We start from the raw sequence: 17,474 nt of genomic DNA, 5'->3' as shown, positions 1-17,474 counted from the left end.
AGCACAACGATTATTCAACTCGGCATTTAATATTACTGACACTGACAAGAAGTTCAGTATATTTGCTTAAAATAAACCTCTCTAAATAATAAAACGGAAGTGGATCAATAAAACCCACTTTGGAAAGCTAAACTAAAAGTTTACTGACAAATTTGTCTGGTACATTCACAAATGAGCATCAGAATGGGAACGAAAGGGGATTTAAGTACCTCTGATCACAGTGAACCCATCTTCTAATGGCTGCTAAAGCTTAAATCATCTCAAACTGGTGCTCAACATGCCTCCACAGTCACCAGATTTCAATCTACAAACAAGGTTTAAAAGGTGCTGATGTACCCGCATGTACTTTTTAAGTGACAGGGCACTAGCTGGGTTTTCAATACACAGTTGAATCATAAAGATCTGTATTTCCAGACCTAGTTCATGGAAAAATAATAATGTCTGAATATGTCTCATGACAGTAAAGTTCCTTGAGATAAGACTCAATCCTTTTAAATGGACTAAATATTTATTATTTATTCTCTCATGAGGGGGAGTTTTTTATATATATATATATATATCTAGATATCCCTTTACTCACCAGGAAATTAATGTTCATCCATCTGGTATGATTTCCAGGGATTTGAGAAGACATGCAGCACCTGCAGTGATATCAATAAAGTCCGAGAACAAAATGATTGCTTACTCGGAGGCTTTACTTGGTATAATATAATTTGTTCACCCTCTAAAACTTCCCACTCACCGTGTACATTTGCTGAAAAGACTATGACATCAATCCAAAACAATTTCCTGTTTATTGTCAGAGGTATAATTATGATTAAACGACAGCAACAGCAGCAATTAAAGCTTTAGTGCAAAGTGTATCCGTTGTAGTAATGACTGCATGAAAGCATCTGGAGACTTAAATCCAAGACTCGTTCTAACCGGTGGGAGAGGCAACACGGACATAACACAATATGCTCGATCGCTGCTGGGCTGCACTCATTAAAGATAAAGTCACGTTTGCAATGGTATGGAAAATGATGAAAAGCCTTCACTAACACGTTTAAAAGGTGTACCAAACAAAACTGTTGGTTTTTATATGTTTTGACAGCCACGAGCGTATCTGCTTTATAAACATTTGTGTCATTGAAGGTTGGAGGTGTTCTTGGTTTGTCTGCCAGCAGACTCAGAGTGGTCCCTGTGAGGCTTTGGGGGAAATTTGTCTTTCCAGCTCCACCAGGAGAGCTGGAAGGATGCTGTCCAGTAAGGCCAGTCCTTCCCAGGAGCACCTCAGACCTCTGACAAGGAAAAAAGAAAAAAAAGACACAAATGATTTAACCTTCAAGCTGTAGAGACGTTTTAAATACCGTGTGCTGGGGAAATCAGAACAGACTATTCCCCTTATTTTCTGTCACCTCATGCACCAAACAGTTATATAATAAGGGAAATATTATCAAATAATAAAAACAATTGTTAGGTTGGCTTCCGCACAGGTAAGGAAACTTAAAAAGAAAATTAAACATCATAAGTCACCTGTCATCGAGAATCAGCTGTCCGCTCTGTAGCAACTCTTGGACGACAATGGATTCACCAAAAACTTCATCAAGGCCAGTTTGTGGGCTGAACATCTCCCAGTGCTGTTAACATAATTTAAAAAAAAAGTCTCTGCGAACTGAACATTATCTGCCGTGACAGAAAATACAATGAAAGATTTATTTTGTGTGCTTTACCTTATGATTAATGCCCTCAGTCATTCTCATTCCCATCACCAACACCTCCTCCAATCTGCCAAGCAAACATCTTTCATAACTTAAACTGAATACAGAACAGCAAGGACAGAACAGAAAGAGTAAAAGGCTTGAATACAAGTCTCATAATAGCATCTCACAAGGACAGAATGTTTGAGAGAACAAGCACATGTGCCACGGCCTCAACGCTCAGTGTGATAAATTACACTGTGGACTGTCTCAGACTTCACTGCTACATTTCACATGCTCAGAGCATTTCTGGGCATCTGTCTCTGCCTGGAAGTGCAACGGCGTACAATTCAAGATGGCCAAGCTGAAGCCGCCTCCGCGTCCCGTGTCCCCAATGCCGCACTTCACGGATCCACACGTCAGGCTCCAGAGTCTGGGTCCGGGCCTCTCGAACAACACCTCCCTCCCCCAGAGGAACAAACCGCCCATGTGCTCCTGTGTCAGAGACAACAATATAAAAAGCACAGTTTCCAACAGGAGCATAACCGGAGCGATTTAGTGCTTTAGATCCAAGTATTACCTGGGCCGACACCGATGTATTGGTTGCCTTTCCAGTAGCTGATATTGTGATGACTCACTGAGTTCTACATTACACAGAGAAAAACATTTACTGAGTGTTTATGAGGGAGAATAGTAAAACTGTCATATTATGGAGATTTAATGAAGACAGAAAACCAAACACAAAGTTAAAAAGAAGCTTAAAAATAAAACTTAGTAGACTCTGCTGGGGAAAAACGATATAAATCTTTGGTTTTCGATAGAACTGGACATTTAAATCTCGCTCAATAACCTCGAAAACATCCGATGACTCTAAATTATACAAGAAAAATATGGATGCCTATAAAACAGAGGACTGAACATGTAGTTTGTTGTACGTATTTTGTTTTTTTACAATTAAGAGTGAAGGAAGACTTTTTTTTTTTTTTTGCATGAACTGTAAACAGTGAAGCCACTATCAGTCAGATTGAGATGACTTGAGCTTTGTGATATGGCACGTTATTCTGAAAGCAGTCAGCAGAAGATGACGACACTGGTCGTAAAGCGATGGACATAATGAGTGACAACACTCACATAGACTGTGGCGTTCACCATTATAAACCACCAACAACCTGAACTGTTGCTACAAGGCAGGATGGATCCATGCTTTCATGTTTATGTCAATTTCTGACCCTACCATCCGAAAGCTGCAGCAGAAATTGAGAATCATCAGATCTGGCAACATTTTTCAATCTTCTATTATCCAATTGTGGTGAGACCGTGGGAATTGTAGCTTCAGTTTCCAGTTGTTAGCTGACAGCATGGTATCTGGCATGCTTCTTGAAGATTTGGTGTGGTGTGCAGTCAGAGATGCTCTTCTGCAAACCTTAGCTGTAACGAGTGGTTATGTGAGTTACTGTTGCCTTCAAGTCAACCTGGTCATTCTCTTCTGACCTCTTAAGATTAACAAGGCATTTTCTACCAAGGAAGTGTTGCTGAGTGGTACTTTCACTTTTTCAGGCCATTCTCAGTAAACCCTAGAGATGGTTGTGTGGGAAACTCGCAGCAGATCTGCAGTTTCTGAAATACTCAGACCAGCCTGTCTGGCACAAATAACAATGCCACATTGTGAGTCACTGAAATCAGCGCTCTTCTATTAATTCTGATGCTCAGTTTGAATTTCAGCAGGTCGTCTTGACCGTGTCTACATGCCTAAATGCAATGAGTTGCTGCCACTTGATTGGCTGGCTAGGTATTTGTGTTAATAAGCATTTAAACAAGTGTACCAAGGAAGTGTTTTTCTTTTATTTATTTTCTCTTTTCATTCTCCGAACCTTCCTTCGATTTAACACATCATTTTTGTGTATAAAACGGATGCATGATAAGGTGAAGCGTTAAAGTACGGTTTTGTTACAGCAAAGACTTACATGTCTTGCAAAATTCGACACCTCGTACTGTTGAAAGCCGTGCTGGTGCAGAGTCTTCCTGGCGCGCTGGTACATTTCTGCTGTCACATCCTCGGAGGGCATCGTCACTGCACCGCACTCAACCTGTTTAAAAAGCTGAGTGCCTCGCTCCAGGGTCAGCTGGTACAGAGACACGTGATCATCACACACCCTCAGCAGCTCAGACAACTCTATTTCCCAGGATTCAACGGTTTGTTTGGGACGTCCGAACATGACATCCACCGACACCCGACCAGGGCACAGCCTCCTGGCCTCTTCGATAGTCTGCAAAGCCTCGTGGGAGTCGTGGTCTCTTCCCAGACTTTTCAAGTCCTCATCCTGCAAAGACTGAAGATAGAAAGTTTGATCAGTGTTGTTCCATAAAATGAAAAAAGTTCTCACCTTACCCCTTCAGAATCAAATTATTAACGCAATTTTCAGAGTTACATCACCTCATAATACATATAAGTGGGTCAACATTTTTGAATTGTGTTATTTTTCCAATATTATCGAGTCAGGAGATAGACAGATGGAAAGATTAAGCTCTGAAAACACATTTAAGCTCTGTTCCAACTGAAATCTACTATGTAAAATCCAAATTGCAATTTTCATTGCATGCAATTTAATGTCTATGATGCAGAGCAAAAGAAGCAAGCACTGGTACCCTAGATGTGTGATTTGGACCTGACAGGACTAAACTTCAAAAAGTGCGTTTTAAATAAATGTCATCACACAGAAGAGGGGATTTAAAAAAAAACATGAACACAATGATAGGCCTGGAGTGTAAAGTTGCAACTAACCACTAAATGCTTTGAGTAAAACAGCTGGAAGGCCCTGCTTTTCCGTGGGCTTTCATGAGCACCCGAGGATTACGCTCACCTGGACCCCGATGGAAAATCGGTTCACCCCGGCACGGCAGTAGTCCTCTAACCTGGACTTTCCCGCAGGAGTGGGGTTGACTTCGAGGGTGACCTCGGCCTCATCTGAGAGATTCACCTGCCTGGAAACAGTCTCGAGGATTGCAGCAAAGATGGAGGGGTGGGCCAGGTTTGGAGTCCCACCACCAAAGAACACTGAGGTGATGCTACAAATGAAAACCAGATTGTGATCTCAGCTGCAGGTTACAGTTACTGATTGTCAGGTTTAATAAATGCACATACCAGGATACTTGACTGAGTCGCAGCAGTGTCTCAGTCTCCATCTGAAGGCACTTAGTCATGATATGGTCATTGTTCTCTTTGGATATGTACTTGTTGAAATTGCAGTAGGAGCACCTCCTGAGACAGTAAGGCCACTGGGGGAGGAAGAACCTTATAGTCATGACACAGCCCACTTATGCTTAAATCAGGTGAGTCAACATGCAGTTACGGATACATGTGCGCGTGATGTTCTCAGAAAAAGAAAAAAAGAAGCTATAGCTCACGTGCACATAAAGAGACGCGCGCTCTGTGATTTGTGGAGATGCCGCACATTCAGACACATCTTCGGTTACTTCTCCGCCCGAGAAGTGCCGCAGTCGGGGAGGGAGGACACGACTGACCGCATTTAATGTGCGTCTCATCATTTTGGAGACAGCGTTTGTTTCGCCACGGGAGATTACATTCTCCGACCCGAACCAGAGGTTACCTCAATACCCGGCTTCATCACTCAAACGGTATGCGTTTCTGTGACAACAAAATAGCGTAAATTCACTTTGTATTTACGCTATTTGAAGGTGCAGTCAAGTCGCTCCAACCGGAAATACATGGAGCGATTTCCTCTTCATGTTCCCAGTTTGGCCACAGCGGGGCGCTGTTTTACCACAGTAAGAAATACCCGAAGCACAAGAGGGTCAGCCAGGTTTTTAGGTTTGCAACATTTGCTTTTGGTGAAAAATATGTATTTTCACACAACATCGTCTCCAGTTTTTACCCAAAACATGAAAACGTTGCAGCGGTAAGGGTTTAAATATATTATAACGCTAAAGTAGAAATGGAAAGAAACTCCTTGAACTCTTGGGGTTTATTATATAACCATGTATGACCTTTACAACCATTAAACACTACGATCAATGTTATGTCATAACAAATCTCTGTAAGTACCATCTGCAGTTATCATTATTATTGCAACATTAATGAAATCCTTGCTTGTGTGGGACTTGCACATGTGTTATGTAACTATGAGACTATCAAAATGAATTATTTCTTTGTTTTTCTTTTCTTTTCTTTTTTTTGACATTTCAGGTCTAACTGTAATACACTCATATTTATATAGCATTTTCCACTCTAACCACTCAAAGTGCCTTTAAACTTCATGCTGAATGGCCCTAGCCAGGATTTAACCAGGAACCCTCTCTTTGTGAAGTGAAATTGGTAATCATTGGCATCAAGGCACTCTTTGACCTCTGCTTGTCATGTAGGGTTATATATTATAACTCCTATTCTTTCTTTGCACTAACCTGGTCAAATGTGGCCCTTGAACTCTGTAACCACCATCCCATAACAGACAAGGCCCACACAGTTTTGAAGTTTCAAGAGTCCCTAAAATTCATAGTTTTCCTTGATTTTACTAATGGTAGTGAATCTGAAATACATTTGGATAGATACAGGTCAAATCTGACCCCAAATAGCCTCACTATATATAAAATTTGCAAAAGAATCAAACAGTATTAAATATTTATAACACGTAGGGTATTTTTGCTGTTGTCAAAGTTTAAAATGGTTCAAATTTGACAACATGCTGGAAGGTGAATAGTATTGTTAGTATTCTATGATTTAGAGGCTGATTTTAGGCTATTTCTGATTAAAATATGATTTATATGGGCCTTATATTGAAAACGATGCAGTTTATTTAGGAGCCTATGGATCATAAGTAATCTTTGTTGGGCACACCTGTTCAACTGCTTGTTATTACTTCTAGGCTGAACTACATTCAGCATTATCAAGATGTCCTAAAACTCTCTGAAAAGGCTTCAGCTGATCCAAAATGCTGCAGCAAGAGTTCTGACAGGGTCCAGAAAGAGACAGCTTGTCTTCATTGGCTCTCTATTAAATCCAGAATCGAATTTACAATTCTGATCCTATCATACAAGGTCTTGAATACTCAGCCCCCACTTTATCTTAAAAACCTCACAGTACTCTATCACCTCTACAGAGCACTCTGCTCTGAGACATTGGGAGACAGGCACACTCTCTACTTTTAAGATTAGGCTTAAAACTTTTTTTTAAGGCTTAAAGTTTATAGTTAGGGCTGGATCAGATAACCCTCAGTCCTAATGTAAACCTTCCCTTTGTGGGAAGGCTGCTTGGGGATTCCCACAATGCTCAGTGTTTCTTCTTAATTTACCTTTTTAAGTGTTTATATATCACTCAGCATTTAATCATGAGTCATTATTAATATCTGGTTCTCTTCCACAGCGTGTCTTTATGCTGTCTTCCTACCCTCACTCCCAACTGGTTGCGACAGATAGCTGTACCTCCCTGAGCCTGGTTCTGCTGGAGGTTTATTCTTCCTAAAATGAAGTTTTTCCTCTCCTGTCACCAAAGCCATTGCTCATGGGTTCATATGATTGCTGGGGTTTTCCTCTGTTTTCTCTGTATTACTGTATGGTCTTTACCTTACAATATAGAGCACTTTAAAGCTAGAGTTGTTGTGATTTGGCAATGTATATAATTGAATTGAATAATACAAATATCTGGAACCAACTCAGTGGACCGACACATGTAACCATAGTCAAGACAACCTAGAGACTTTCAAGGGTATGGTTGGGTTGATCCACTGGTAGATTATGTGGGAATTCTTATGAGCATAGCTGATACATTAAATAAAGACACAAGTCTATATTTGGAAAATAAATGTGTGTCCCACTAACACACGATGAAACTAACTAATGAGATATTGATTTTTCCGAAGCCTAGCACACAGACAGTAACACAGCCTAGAACAGCTGCTTTAAAAACGGATTATTTTTTAACTAAAGATTAAAAATACAAATCAGGATTATAGGCAATAAATGTCTTCATCATTCTGATATGACTGCAATCATGGATCCATGTCGGTGCTACTCATCATCAGATGAGTGTGATCCTCACTTGATAATTCAAATCAAAACAAATAACGCATGCATGTATACCTGCTCTCATTTTGTTGCCATGATGCCAGGTCTCTCTTGGAAATGAGATTTTTAATCTCAATGAGATTTTTTTACCTGGATAAATAAAGGATTAATAATAATAAAATTTACTGCAATATAATTTCCAAAATAAGACAGTGTTCATACATTCAATCAGTAATAAATCTAAAGCTTTAATTACACATAGATTAATATTAATGTCAATAAATGTGAATATGTTCACTGCCAGCTTCCAGCCCTGAGGTCATTTTCCACTTAATATAAAATCTAGTGACCAGTTATCTAATCAGCAGATACAGTGAGGCAGACAGAGGGAGAAACGGGAAACACACAGGAATATATTTTCACCGAACTCAAATGTGTGAAGTCGGTTCAAGGAAAGGTTTTAATAATTTCCAAATTAAAAAAACAAACAAACTACTGAATCTGTGATGTGAAGCTGCCAAATGGATACAAGGAAGAAAGGTAGGCTTTCCAATAACCATGAAAACATGACAAAGAAAGGATTTGATGTGGTTTCTCTTTGCTCTAGGCACAAAGGCACAAAGGGGAATATTCTCAAGTTGCATGTCAGGCAGGGACTGTGGGAAAATACCTAAAGGTGGAGAAGGAGGAGTTGAACCTTGGGTTTAACTTTAACAATAAAAATCAAACTACCCTACTTACTGTTAGATTTTACTGCACACATGTACCATAAGTTATGTTCAGAAAGTAGGATGAACCAGACACATGCACACACAGCCCTTTTCAAACATGCTTTGCATTGCATTGATATCAGAAAAAGTATAAAATAAGACAAACACAAACAATATGGTGTTAATGATGTTAATTGCTGATATTGTAGCTTCTTTTGACATTTTTTTTTATTGTTTTCTGAGTTTATTACACACTTAAAAAATATATCTTTATCAATCTGATCCCAATTGAATTTCTGTTTGTTTTTTTAATTTTTAAAGGTGGTGCCATAGAATTAAGGCTCATGGTGGTTGGTAGCAGTGGACCTTCTCAGTTCCTACTAACCAATTCCATACTTGGGAGACAGGTGTTTTCTAAGGATGTCACCAGCCTTTCTGGCAGCATAAAGAACAACGGTGAGCTGGCTGGTAGACGAGTGGCAGTGATCAATGGACCAAACATCTATGATAAGGATATATCTAAACCTAAGAGGAAGATGGAGCTAAGGAGGTCCAAGTGCTTATGTATACCTGGTCCCCATGCATTTCTTGTTGCCTTTGACATGGAGAAAATCTCCCCCAATGATGTGAGAACCTCCAGACTGATGAGGGAACGCTTTGGAAGACACTGTCTGAGACACGCCATGGTCCTCCTGGCCTATGAAGGAAATCAGAATAGAGCTGCCTTGGAAGATAGGGTGAAGAAGACAGATTGGCATCTGCGAGAACTCATCGAGAAGTACGGTGGACGCTTTCACCTTTTCAACAAGAACTGGAGAGATCGAAGTCAGGACAGAGAACTGTTGAAGAAGATAGAGCTGATGGTTGCCTCGTTAGGAGGAGGCTACTTCTCCAGCAGAACTTTCCAGAAGGCAGAGGACTGTGTAAAGAAGGAGGAGAATAAGCTTAGGAAGCAGCGAGCAGCAGAGATAGAGAAGGCATGGGCTGAGATGGAAAAGCAATACATGGAAGAGGAGCTGTACTTCCAGAAGGATGCCTATACGGCTAATATTGGCGCAGAGATTAGAGCTCAAGCGGAGATCGACAACAGCTGGCTCAGGACGTCCCTAGCCAGAGGCCTGGGGACGGGTTTTGTTGTGGGGGCTGTGATGGGTGCGCTGGCTGGGTCTATAGAGGGCCCAGGAGGGATGGTTCTCTATGGGATCATAGGTGGTGCAGTGGGTGGATCAGCAGGGGGAACAGCACAGGTGGCAATAAAGCATATGGACAACAGAATGGCCCCGACTGCCAGACTGAACTTCAACTCAATCTTTATTAACCGCTTCTTTGCAGCTCCTCGTACATGACATAGGGAACTGACTGATGACCTGATGAAAATAAAAAACTTACTCTTTGTATCCAACTTCTGGTTAGGTAGCTTTCTGACTTACTTGATAACAAACTAGATAGCCGTCTTAAGCCCTCTTTCATCTCAAGAACATACGTGTAGTACGAGACTATTTCGACAGAAAACTTGAAAGGTTTCCAGTGGCATCAATTCAAACTGTGACAACCAGTTTAAACTATAAATAGGCCTATTATAAATAAATGAAGCTGTGATTTTAGCACATTTATAGCAGATTTGTGTGAACACTTTATATTTTATTCAACCTCCACCTCTTCCTGGTGCCTTGCTGTGGATTAGTTGAAGTGCAACTCAAATAACACGTAGGGCGGAGTCTTAGCTGAACACGCCATTGTCTAAAGCGCTGCCACTTTCCTAGACAATCCACATACCTCAGTACACCTGTTCAGTGTGAACCAGTGAAGTTTCTGTGTATTATTAACTAAATTAACAAGTACAAGCCATACAGACACCGCTCCTACCCAGAAAAGATCGACTAAGTAAAGGTAAGATCACATTTCCTTTAATACTTTTTAACAAATGTGTCTGTTTTCACAGAGTTACCTGTGTGCTGATTTCCTGTTAGTCCTCTCAATCTTTTATGGCCATGTTGCATAATCGTAACCTGTTTCCTATGTTACAAGGGAGTACAAGGGAGTCTGAACTGAGGATTGCACATTACATTAAAACGATCTTGAGAATTTAGTGAGTTCATTTTTGTTTTGAGTAGTAGCTTCCTCATGACACAAGAAAACTATTTGGCAAATACCAGTTTGACTGCATATTTTGCTGCCTCTGTTTGTTATCTATCTGCTGGTGCTCACACTGGCTGTGACAGTGGCAATCAAAACACGCAGAGATAGAAAGAGATAACGGGGTAAAGTTCAACAGCAGGGCATTAAAGTATAATCATGTCCAGTTGTTTCTGCCTCTTTAGTCTGTGTAGAATGAGAGTAATCCATTCTGTATGAGAACACAATGTTAAAACATGACGCCCTGAATTCCAGTGAAAATATTTCTGCCATGAGTAAATCCGCCTTCTCTCACGCGAAATGTGAGCTGAATCCTGAATTTTTACTGTTGTTTAATAAGCATGGATTTTAAAGTCAAACCTTAAGTATCTGTGTCTAAAATCTTGGGTTGTGGTGGTACTAAAGTGTCTGAAGTGTGAGAAAATATCCCACAGGTCATTGCACCAACACCACCAACCTGAACTGTTGACGCAAGGGAGTGCGGATCCATGCTTTTGTTTACTCCAAATTCTGATTCTAACATCTGAACATGGCAGCAAAATGAAACTGAGAGTCATTTGTCCAGTCTTTTATTGTCTAATGTTGGTGATCCTGTGCAAACTGTAGCCTCAATTTCCTGTTCTTAGTTTACAGAAGTGGCACCTGGTGTGGTCTTCTGCTACTGAAGCCCATCTGCTTCAAAGAGATGCTATTTTGCATACCTTGGCTGTAACAAGTAGTTATTTGAGTTATTGTTGCCTTCCTTGAAGCAGTCTGGTCATTCTCCTCTGACCTCTCACTGGATACAATCTCTTTTTCAACCATTCTCCATAAAGCCGAGAGATGGTTGTGCAGGAAAACCCCAGTAGCCCAGGGTGATTTTCTGCCAAGTACTATGCTACATCGAATGTCATTTAAATTACGTTCTTCCCCATTCTTATGCTCAGTTTCAACTTCACGTCATTCTGACTATTTCTACATGCCTAAATGCATGAGTTGCTGCTATGTGATTGGCAGATTAGATATTTATGTTGACGAGCAATTAAACGGACTCACCTAACAAAGTGGCCAATGACTAATACACTTGAAAATTCATAAAACATATGATAAGCATCTTGTAATATGAGTAACAGTGACTAGTACTTTTGATACTTGTGTACCGTCATAGTGCGCAAGTAAAATCCTGGATGCAGGATTGAGCATTTACACAATTATGTGTTAAAAACACAAATCTACTTTATATGGGGCGATCGTGGCTCAAGAGTTGGGAGTTCGCCTTGTAATTGGAAGGTTGCCGGTTCGAGCCCCGGCTTGGACAGTCTCGGTCGTTGTGTCCTTGGGCAAGACACTTCACCCGTTGCCTACTGGTGGTGGTCAGAGGGCCCGGTGGCGCCAGTGTCCGGCAGCCTCGCCTCTGTCAGTGCGCCCCAGGGTGGCTGTGGCTACAATGTAGCTGCCATCACCAGTGTGTGAATGGGTGGATGACTGGAAATGTAAAGCGCTTTGGGGTCCTTAGGGACTAGTAAAGCGCTATATAAATACAAGCCATTTACCATAGTACTTTTAAGTTGGGACTGTTAACAAGATGGTTTCATTGCATTTGTTTATCAAACGACTTCTGTTGGCACTTCTCACTTACTCTTAGGTATCACTTTTGGTTTAGTCTTTGCTTTACTATTCAAACACAACACTCCCTTAAAAGACTTCGATATGCACAGCAGGAAAAAGCTCTGTTTCTTACTTTTTCTGACATAATTTCTTTTTCAGATCATGGCCTCTACCATCTGCTTGCTCCCTGAGAAGCACTTCTTGTGCTTTCTGTGTAGGGACATCTTCACCAGCCCCGTAACCATACCATGTGGACACAGCTTTTGCTTGTCCTGCCTGTCCAAATACTGGACACGACATCAGTTGAAATACTGCCCTCACTGCAGGAGACTGTTCACAGACAAGCCTGACCTCAGTGTCAACCACATACTGGCAGACGTATCTGAAAACTACAGGAAGTCTCGACCACAGAAACCACCAGATGAGGAAACGGTACTCTTTTGTCTGTTATCTAATAACAGGTGATCTAATCTAATAAATCTAGTGTATTTTTGTGTGCTGATGCAAATCGTTTGCACATTCACAGGTTATAGATGTTAACCAAATGATTCAGGAAAGGGTGCAGAAGATAGAAAGACTGAAATACTCTCTCGGGCTACAAAAGGTGAGTGGAAATATCTATAAAACTTAAACATGTATAACATAATTTATATTTTTTCTTTATTTTCCTTTGATCTGTACATCATTAAATGATGTTGCTGTCCAATCAGAACTCTTACCTCAGAGAGGTGCGAGAGAGTCAGAAGATCTTCTCTGCACTTGTAAATGCTATGGAGAAGAGCCATAAAGCTGTTGTTGCTGCAATTGAGGAGAGGCAGAGAGAAGAGGAGAGCAGGGTAGAAACACTGGTCAAAGAGATCGAACAGGAGATTGAGGAGCTGAGGAAGGAGACCAAAGAACCGGACCCTCAGATCTCTGGTGATCAGAGTGACGACTTGAAGCGACCTGCCAAGGTAAGTTATCTCCATCTACTGCCAAATGCATGATGATGATGTGATTTGAAGCATAATTGTAAAATCTTTCCAACACTGCGAATGCTATTTAGCCCTGTGAGATGAAGGACTGGTCCAAGGTTACCATAGAAACTGATCCTTGTATTGGAGTCACCAGAAGAGCACTGTCAGACGTGTTGGAACAAATAAAGTTAGAAGTCAACAGACTCTCCAAAGCTGGTGGGTGGTGCTGTTTTAATCTTGTGTGCATCATATCAATCTTAAAAGATAAATTCATTGACATTCTTTTTTTCCCCCCCCTGTTGTTCGTTTTTAGAACTTAAGAGAATCGAGAAATACTCAGGTAAGGTTCTCGCTGTGCAGAAATACATTTTATCAACTTTACAAAAATGATTAGGGATTGAAGATTATTTTTGTGGATAATATCAAAAATATAACCATAATTCACCTTCATTTTGAGTTCAAAATTTAACTGCATCAATTTTCAGCTGTTGTGAATAGCTGAAAATGAACGCGCACTGTTTGACTAATTCTTGACTTTTTGCTCTTTTTCTCCTTTCTTTGCTCTTTTTTCTTTTTAGTGGATGTTAACCTAAGTGCTAAAACAGCAAACCCTTTCCTTTGGGTCTCAGATGACAGAAAGCAGGTGAGGCACACGGATAAGCTTCAGGAAGTACCGGAGAACCCCAAGAGGTTTGACAGAGTGGGAAATGTTCTGGCCAAAGAAAGCTTCGCTGGCGGGAGGTGCTACTGGGAAGTGGAGGTTGGGGAGAAGATAGAATGGACCCTAGGTGTTGCCAGACAGTCCGTAAACAGGAAAGGCAAGTTCACAGTGTGCCCTGCAAATGGTTTCTGGACCTTAAGCCTAAAAGCTGGAGGCCAGTACATTGCAAACACCTCTCCTGTCACCCAGTTGGCTCTAGACCAACGACCCAAGAAGTTTGGAGTGTTTCTGGATTACAACGAAGGTCGTGTGTCCTTCTACTGCGCAGACTCTGGAGTCCACATTCAGACCTTCACGGATAAGTTCACAGATCGGCTCCATCCATTCTTCAGTCCTGGTCGCATGCATGGAGGCAGAAATGCAGCTCCTCTAGTCATCTGCTCAAGTTTTTGCAACATCTAAACCTCATTCCAGTTTAAAAAGAGTTACTTGTTGGTTCTTGTTATCTCCTTAATATTTATCTAGCGTGATTAATGTGTTTATTTATTTACAAAGCTATTGAACAATGAGCCACATTTTCCCTGTCAGAGCAGGCTACTGAACAAGATGGTGCAAAAGGACTACGTCAGTACACTTGAAAACTTCAATGAAACGCATAAACAGACTGAAAAAAGAAAAAAAGTGTGGCAGTAAATAATAGATGGCTGTCATAAATGAACAAGTGAGTGAAAGTAGAAAAAAGAGGATTGCTGAGTTGGATGGATGCGCGGGGCTGCAGGGTTGGGACAGAGGTTGACGAGAAGCAGGGAAAGCGGGGGGGAGGGCACAGTAAAACAGCAGGGCATTGTGCCCGTACACCAGGCACTGGGAGACACACTCAAACACATTCACGCATTCACACACCGACACAGTCGTGCACAGAAGTGCGTGCTTCAGCCCACCGCCACACAGACACACTGGCATCTCGCAGGGCAGCCCCATCTCCAGTCCTGTCCTGGGTGTTGGAGCTGAGAGACAGAGAGCCTCCCCTGCTCTCTGGCCTTCCTGTTGACTGAACTGAATTCTCAGGGCTGTCATTCACAACTTCAGGCATTCACAGCTCAACTACAAAACCTACGGAGCTTCAGGCAAACCGTAAACTGTGAATCATCTCCGGGAGGAGCAGTGAAAGTTCAGCGACCTCTATTTCAGGTAAATATTCCTCATAATAACCATTTCATTAATATTGTTTGGACATTTCCAAATGTCAGAAATGTCTTCACTATGGCTTAAGAGCAAATTTATGCGATGTGCTTTGTTAGTTTGTTAGTTTCCAACACATGTATGTACTGGAAGTGGCTTTTCTTCCATTGTGTTATCTGCAAAACTTCCTAGGAATGAAATGGACATTTTAGTAATGAGATCTGGGAATATTCCAGGGCCCTCTGTTATTTTAATATGGTTTATCCACTGTCATCTGCACCAAACATCACAATAATCTTTCAGAATTAGTTTTACTGGAGTCAAAACTCAAACTAAATAACTGAACTAAATAGTAAAATGCATCCCATTGGTCCTCAATGTCCTGCTGCACATGTATCGATCTTGTTATGAATGGATCGTATAAACAGTATTAGTAAAATTGTAGCTGTAACAAACAGAAGACACAGGTTCTCCTGGCCCACTCTACAGGCTTTCATGAAAGCTGCTTGTGTTCCGAGTCTCCTCATGTTTTTCTGAGATAATCCACCACCCGGCAAGGCGTAGCTCGACACCCACAGTCATGTCAAAGAAAGCTATTCTCTGCGGTTCTTACTGGAATCCAACAGGCCTCCCAGCCTGATTCCAAATATTTATGATAACTATATGCTCCAATAGTCTTTTCATACTTTACTAATGTTATGCTAGTGGTTGTTGTGGTAAATAACAACAGCATGTGATGTAATATCCAGTGTGTCTCTGAGAGTTTTCTTGCGCTGCTTGTTTGATTACTAAGAGAATAACCCGGCTGGTGCAACTATTTTATGTTTTGTTAATTTTAGGATATCAATCCACATCAAACTGACCTCATCGACGCCATCATCCACAGGCGGCGGAGTGGACCACGGCATTTCTAGCAAAATAGACTGTCACATTTCTTTGTGGGACTATAAGTTTGGCCTGTGCAGAGACTAATATATCAGAGACAAGTCCATCTGTCTTTCGCCATGGCTACCACGGGCATGCAGTTGCTGGGTCTGATCCTTTCCATCGTGGGCTGGGTGGGTGGGTTAATAGTTTGTGCCATCCCCCTGTGGCGGGTCACCGCCTTCATCGGTAACAACATAGTGACAGCTCAGATCATTTGGGAAGGCCTTTGGATGAATTGCATAGTGCAGAGCACAGGTGAGATCCAGTGTAAGGTGTACGATAGCTTGCTGGCTCTGCCCAGCGACATGCAGGCCGCCCGCGGCCTCACTGTGTTGTCCATCCTGCTCTGTGGCCTGGCTCTGGCTCTGGGGGTCCTAGGAGTCAAGTGCACTAAATGCATCGGCGTAAACAGCCTTAAAGCCCGCATTGCTCGCATTTCTGGCTCCCTTTTTGCCATCGCGGGGTTTCTTTACCTTGTGCCCGTCTGCTGGACTGCCCACTCCATCATCAGGGATTTCTATGATCCACATGTGGCAGCTCCACACAAGCGTGAGCTCGGCCCTGCCCTTTACATCGGCTGGGGGGCGTCAGCCTTGCTTCTAATTGGGGGGTCACTGCTCTATGCGGGGTCAAGTCCTCCCGGAATCCCAGGCTCTCCCACTTTCAGCAGTGGAGAGAGCAGTCCACGCAGGGCACCTGCCACACAAGTCAAAGGTTATGTCTAAAATGTCTGAAGGCCTTCCACAAATCCACCCCGAATAATGTCAAACCTGTCTTTTCTCCTCTTGACATTGATTCATGTAATTATTTTTTTATTAAGTGTCACTTTTCTTTTGTTGTCTTGAGAAACGTCACAGGAGGCTGAAAACTGAACTTGTTTTATTATGTCATACCTGATACCCTTCAATAACACTCTTTCTCTGTCTGCCAGTTAAATACAATAAACGTTGTATGCTCTGTGGAGGAAAAATGGTGTGTGCTTACATTTGTACCATTACATATATTAAAGCTCCTCAAAATACTTGTTTTACAAGGAAAAACCTTTGAGTCATTTATGTAAACACTACGAGGGGTTCTGCTGAATGGAGAAGAACAATAGAACAATGGAGATGTGTGTGCATTAGCATGTGGTGCCATATTTTTCAGTGTGTGTGTGTGTGTGTTGTCCTGTCTTCCATCTCATTTTCCTTATCTGAGTTACTCTATACGGCGGGAACAAAGAAAAATACATGATCCTTTTTTCACTTCATAAAGATCCTGCTATTTCTTCTAATAAAATCACACATTGCTCCAGCAGATAACTGTATGATAACAAGCAAAAACCAGATTGAGCCTGAATCTCTATCTGTCTTTGCATGTGTTCATGTAGCACAATTCCAAGCACCATCTTTATTCATGAGATATTATCCTTGTTCTTAAACCTGATTGATTGCACTGTAGGTGACTGTAAATATAATTGTAGTTGTGCGGGCATGCATTAATCTATCAGTTCCTTTGCTTTCTGTCTGTGACAACAGAAGACAGAGCAACACAATGCCACTCTATAGAGCATTACAGCACCACAATAACAATAGCCACTAGTGTTCCAAGTGCCAGGTAGTGACTCACACATGACCTA

General features: G+C 41.5%; 3 protein-coding genes across 4 annotated transcripts; 2 read left to right on the top strand and 1 right to left on the bottom strand.

Annotated features, from left to right (window-relative positions):
- Positions 1-530: 530 nt before the first annotated feature.
- Positions 531-5,447, bottom strand: rsad1 (radical S-adenosyl methionine domain containing 1). The gene is made up of 9 exons (XM_005940292.2): positions 5,085-5,447; positions 4,822-4,955; positions 4,541-4,745; positions 3,644-4,009; positions 2,260-2,323; positions 2,027-2,174; positions 1,713-1,767; positions 1,516-1,619; positions 531-1,280 (listed from the first exon to the last, which is right to left on the bottom strand). Exons 1-9 carry the CDS (start codon positions 5,223-5,225, stop codon positions 1,169-1,171), a joined length of 1,329 nt encoding a protein of 442 aa, XP_005940354.1. The 5' UTR covers positions 5,226-5,447; the 3' UTR covers positions 531-1,168.
- A 4,247-nt stretch (positions 5,448-9,694) lies between these two features.
- btr02 (bloodthirsty-related gene family, member 2) lies at positions 9,695-14,481 on the top strand. 2 transcript variants are annotated; one of them, XM_005940295.3, is made up of 7 exons: positions 9,695-10,297; positions 12,290-12,562; positions 12,657-12,734; positions 12,841-13,083; positions 13,176-13,302; positions 13,400-13,426; positions 13,665-14,481. In XM_005940295.3, the coding sequence occupies exons 2-7, from the start codon at positions 12,293-12,295 to the stop codon at positions 14,207-14,209; spliced, it is 1,290 nt and encodes a 429-aa protein (XP_005940357.2). In that variant the 5' UTR covers positions 9,695-10,297; positions 12,290-12,292; the 3' UTR covers positions 14,210-14,481. The 2 variants fall into 2 exon arrangements, with proteins under 2 accessions (XP_005940357.2, XP_014194885.1); XM_014339399.2 differs by lacking the exon at positions 9,695-10,297 and having other exon boundaries at positions 11,983-12,562.
- Positions 14,482-14,565: 84 nt separating this feature from the next.
- Positions 14,566-16,877, top strand: cldnk (claudin k). Its single transcript, XM_005940343.3, has 2 exons — positions 14,566-14,938; positions 15,769-16,877. The coding sequence occupies exon 2, from the start codon at positions 15,934-15,936 to the stop codon at positions 16,579-16,581; it is 648 nt and encodes a 215-aa protein (XP_005940405.1). The 5' UTR covers positions 14,566-14,938; positions 15,769-15,933; the 3' UTR covers positions 16,582-16,877.
- The last annotated feature ends 597 nt before the right edge of the window (positions 16,878-17,474 follow it).

The sequence above is a fragment of the Haplochromis burtoni genome, unplaced genomic scaffold (genome assembly GCF_018398535.1).
Source record: "Haplochromis burtoni strain Fernald_Lab_line unplaced genomic scaffold, NCSU_Asbu1 Contig_290, whole genome shotgun sequence".
NCBI lineage: Eukaryota > Metazoa > Chordata > Actinopteri > Cichliformes > Cichlidae > Haplochromis > Haplochromis burtoni.
This window is presented reverse-complemented; position numbering and strand designations above follow the sequence as displayed.

Excerpts from the sequence above, each read along its gene's own strand:
- rsad1 (XM_005940292.2), bottom strand. The coding sequence starts at position 5,225 with ATGATGAGACGCACATTAAATGCGGTCAGTCGTGTCCTCCCTCCCCGA. Across the intron at positions 4,956-5,084 it reads GCGCGTCTCTTTATGTGCAC|TGGCCTTACTGTCTCAGGAG; the intron begins GTGAGCTATAGC and ends TTCCTCCCCCAG. Across the intron at positions 2,175-2,259 it reads ATACATCGGTGTCGGCCCAG|GAGCACATGGGCGGTTTGTT; the intron begins GTAATACTTGGA and ends TCTCTGACACAG.
- btr02 (XM_005940295.3), top strand. The coding sequence starts at position 12,293 with ATGGCCTCTACCATCTGCTTGCTCCCTGAGAAGCACTTCTTGTGCTTT. Across the intron at positions 13,303-13,399 it reads CAACAGACTCTCCAAAGCTG|AACTTAAGAGAATCGAGAAA; the intron begins GTGGGTGGTGCT and ends GTTCGTTTTTAG. Across the intron at positions 13,427-13,664 it reads GAGAATCGAGAAATACTCAG|TGGATGTTAACCTAAGTGCT; the intron begins GTAAGGTTCTCG and ends TTTTCTTTTTAG.
- cldnk (XM_005940343.3), top strand. The coding sequence starts at position 15,934 with ATGGCTACCACGGGCATGCAGTTGCTGGGTCTGATCCTTTCCATCGTG.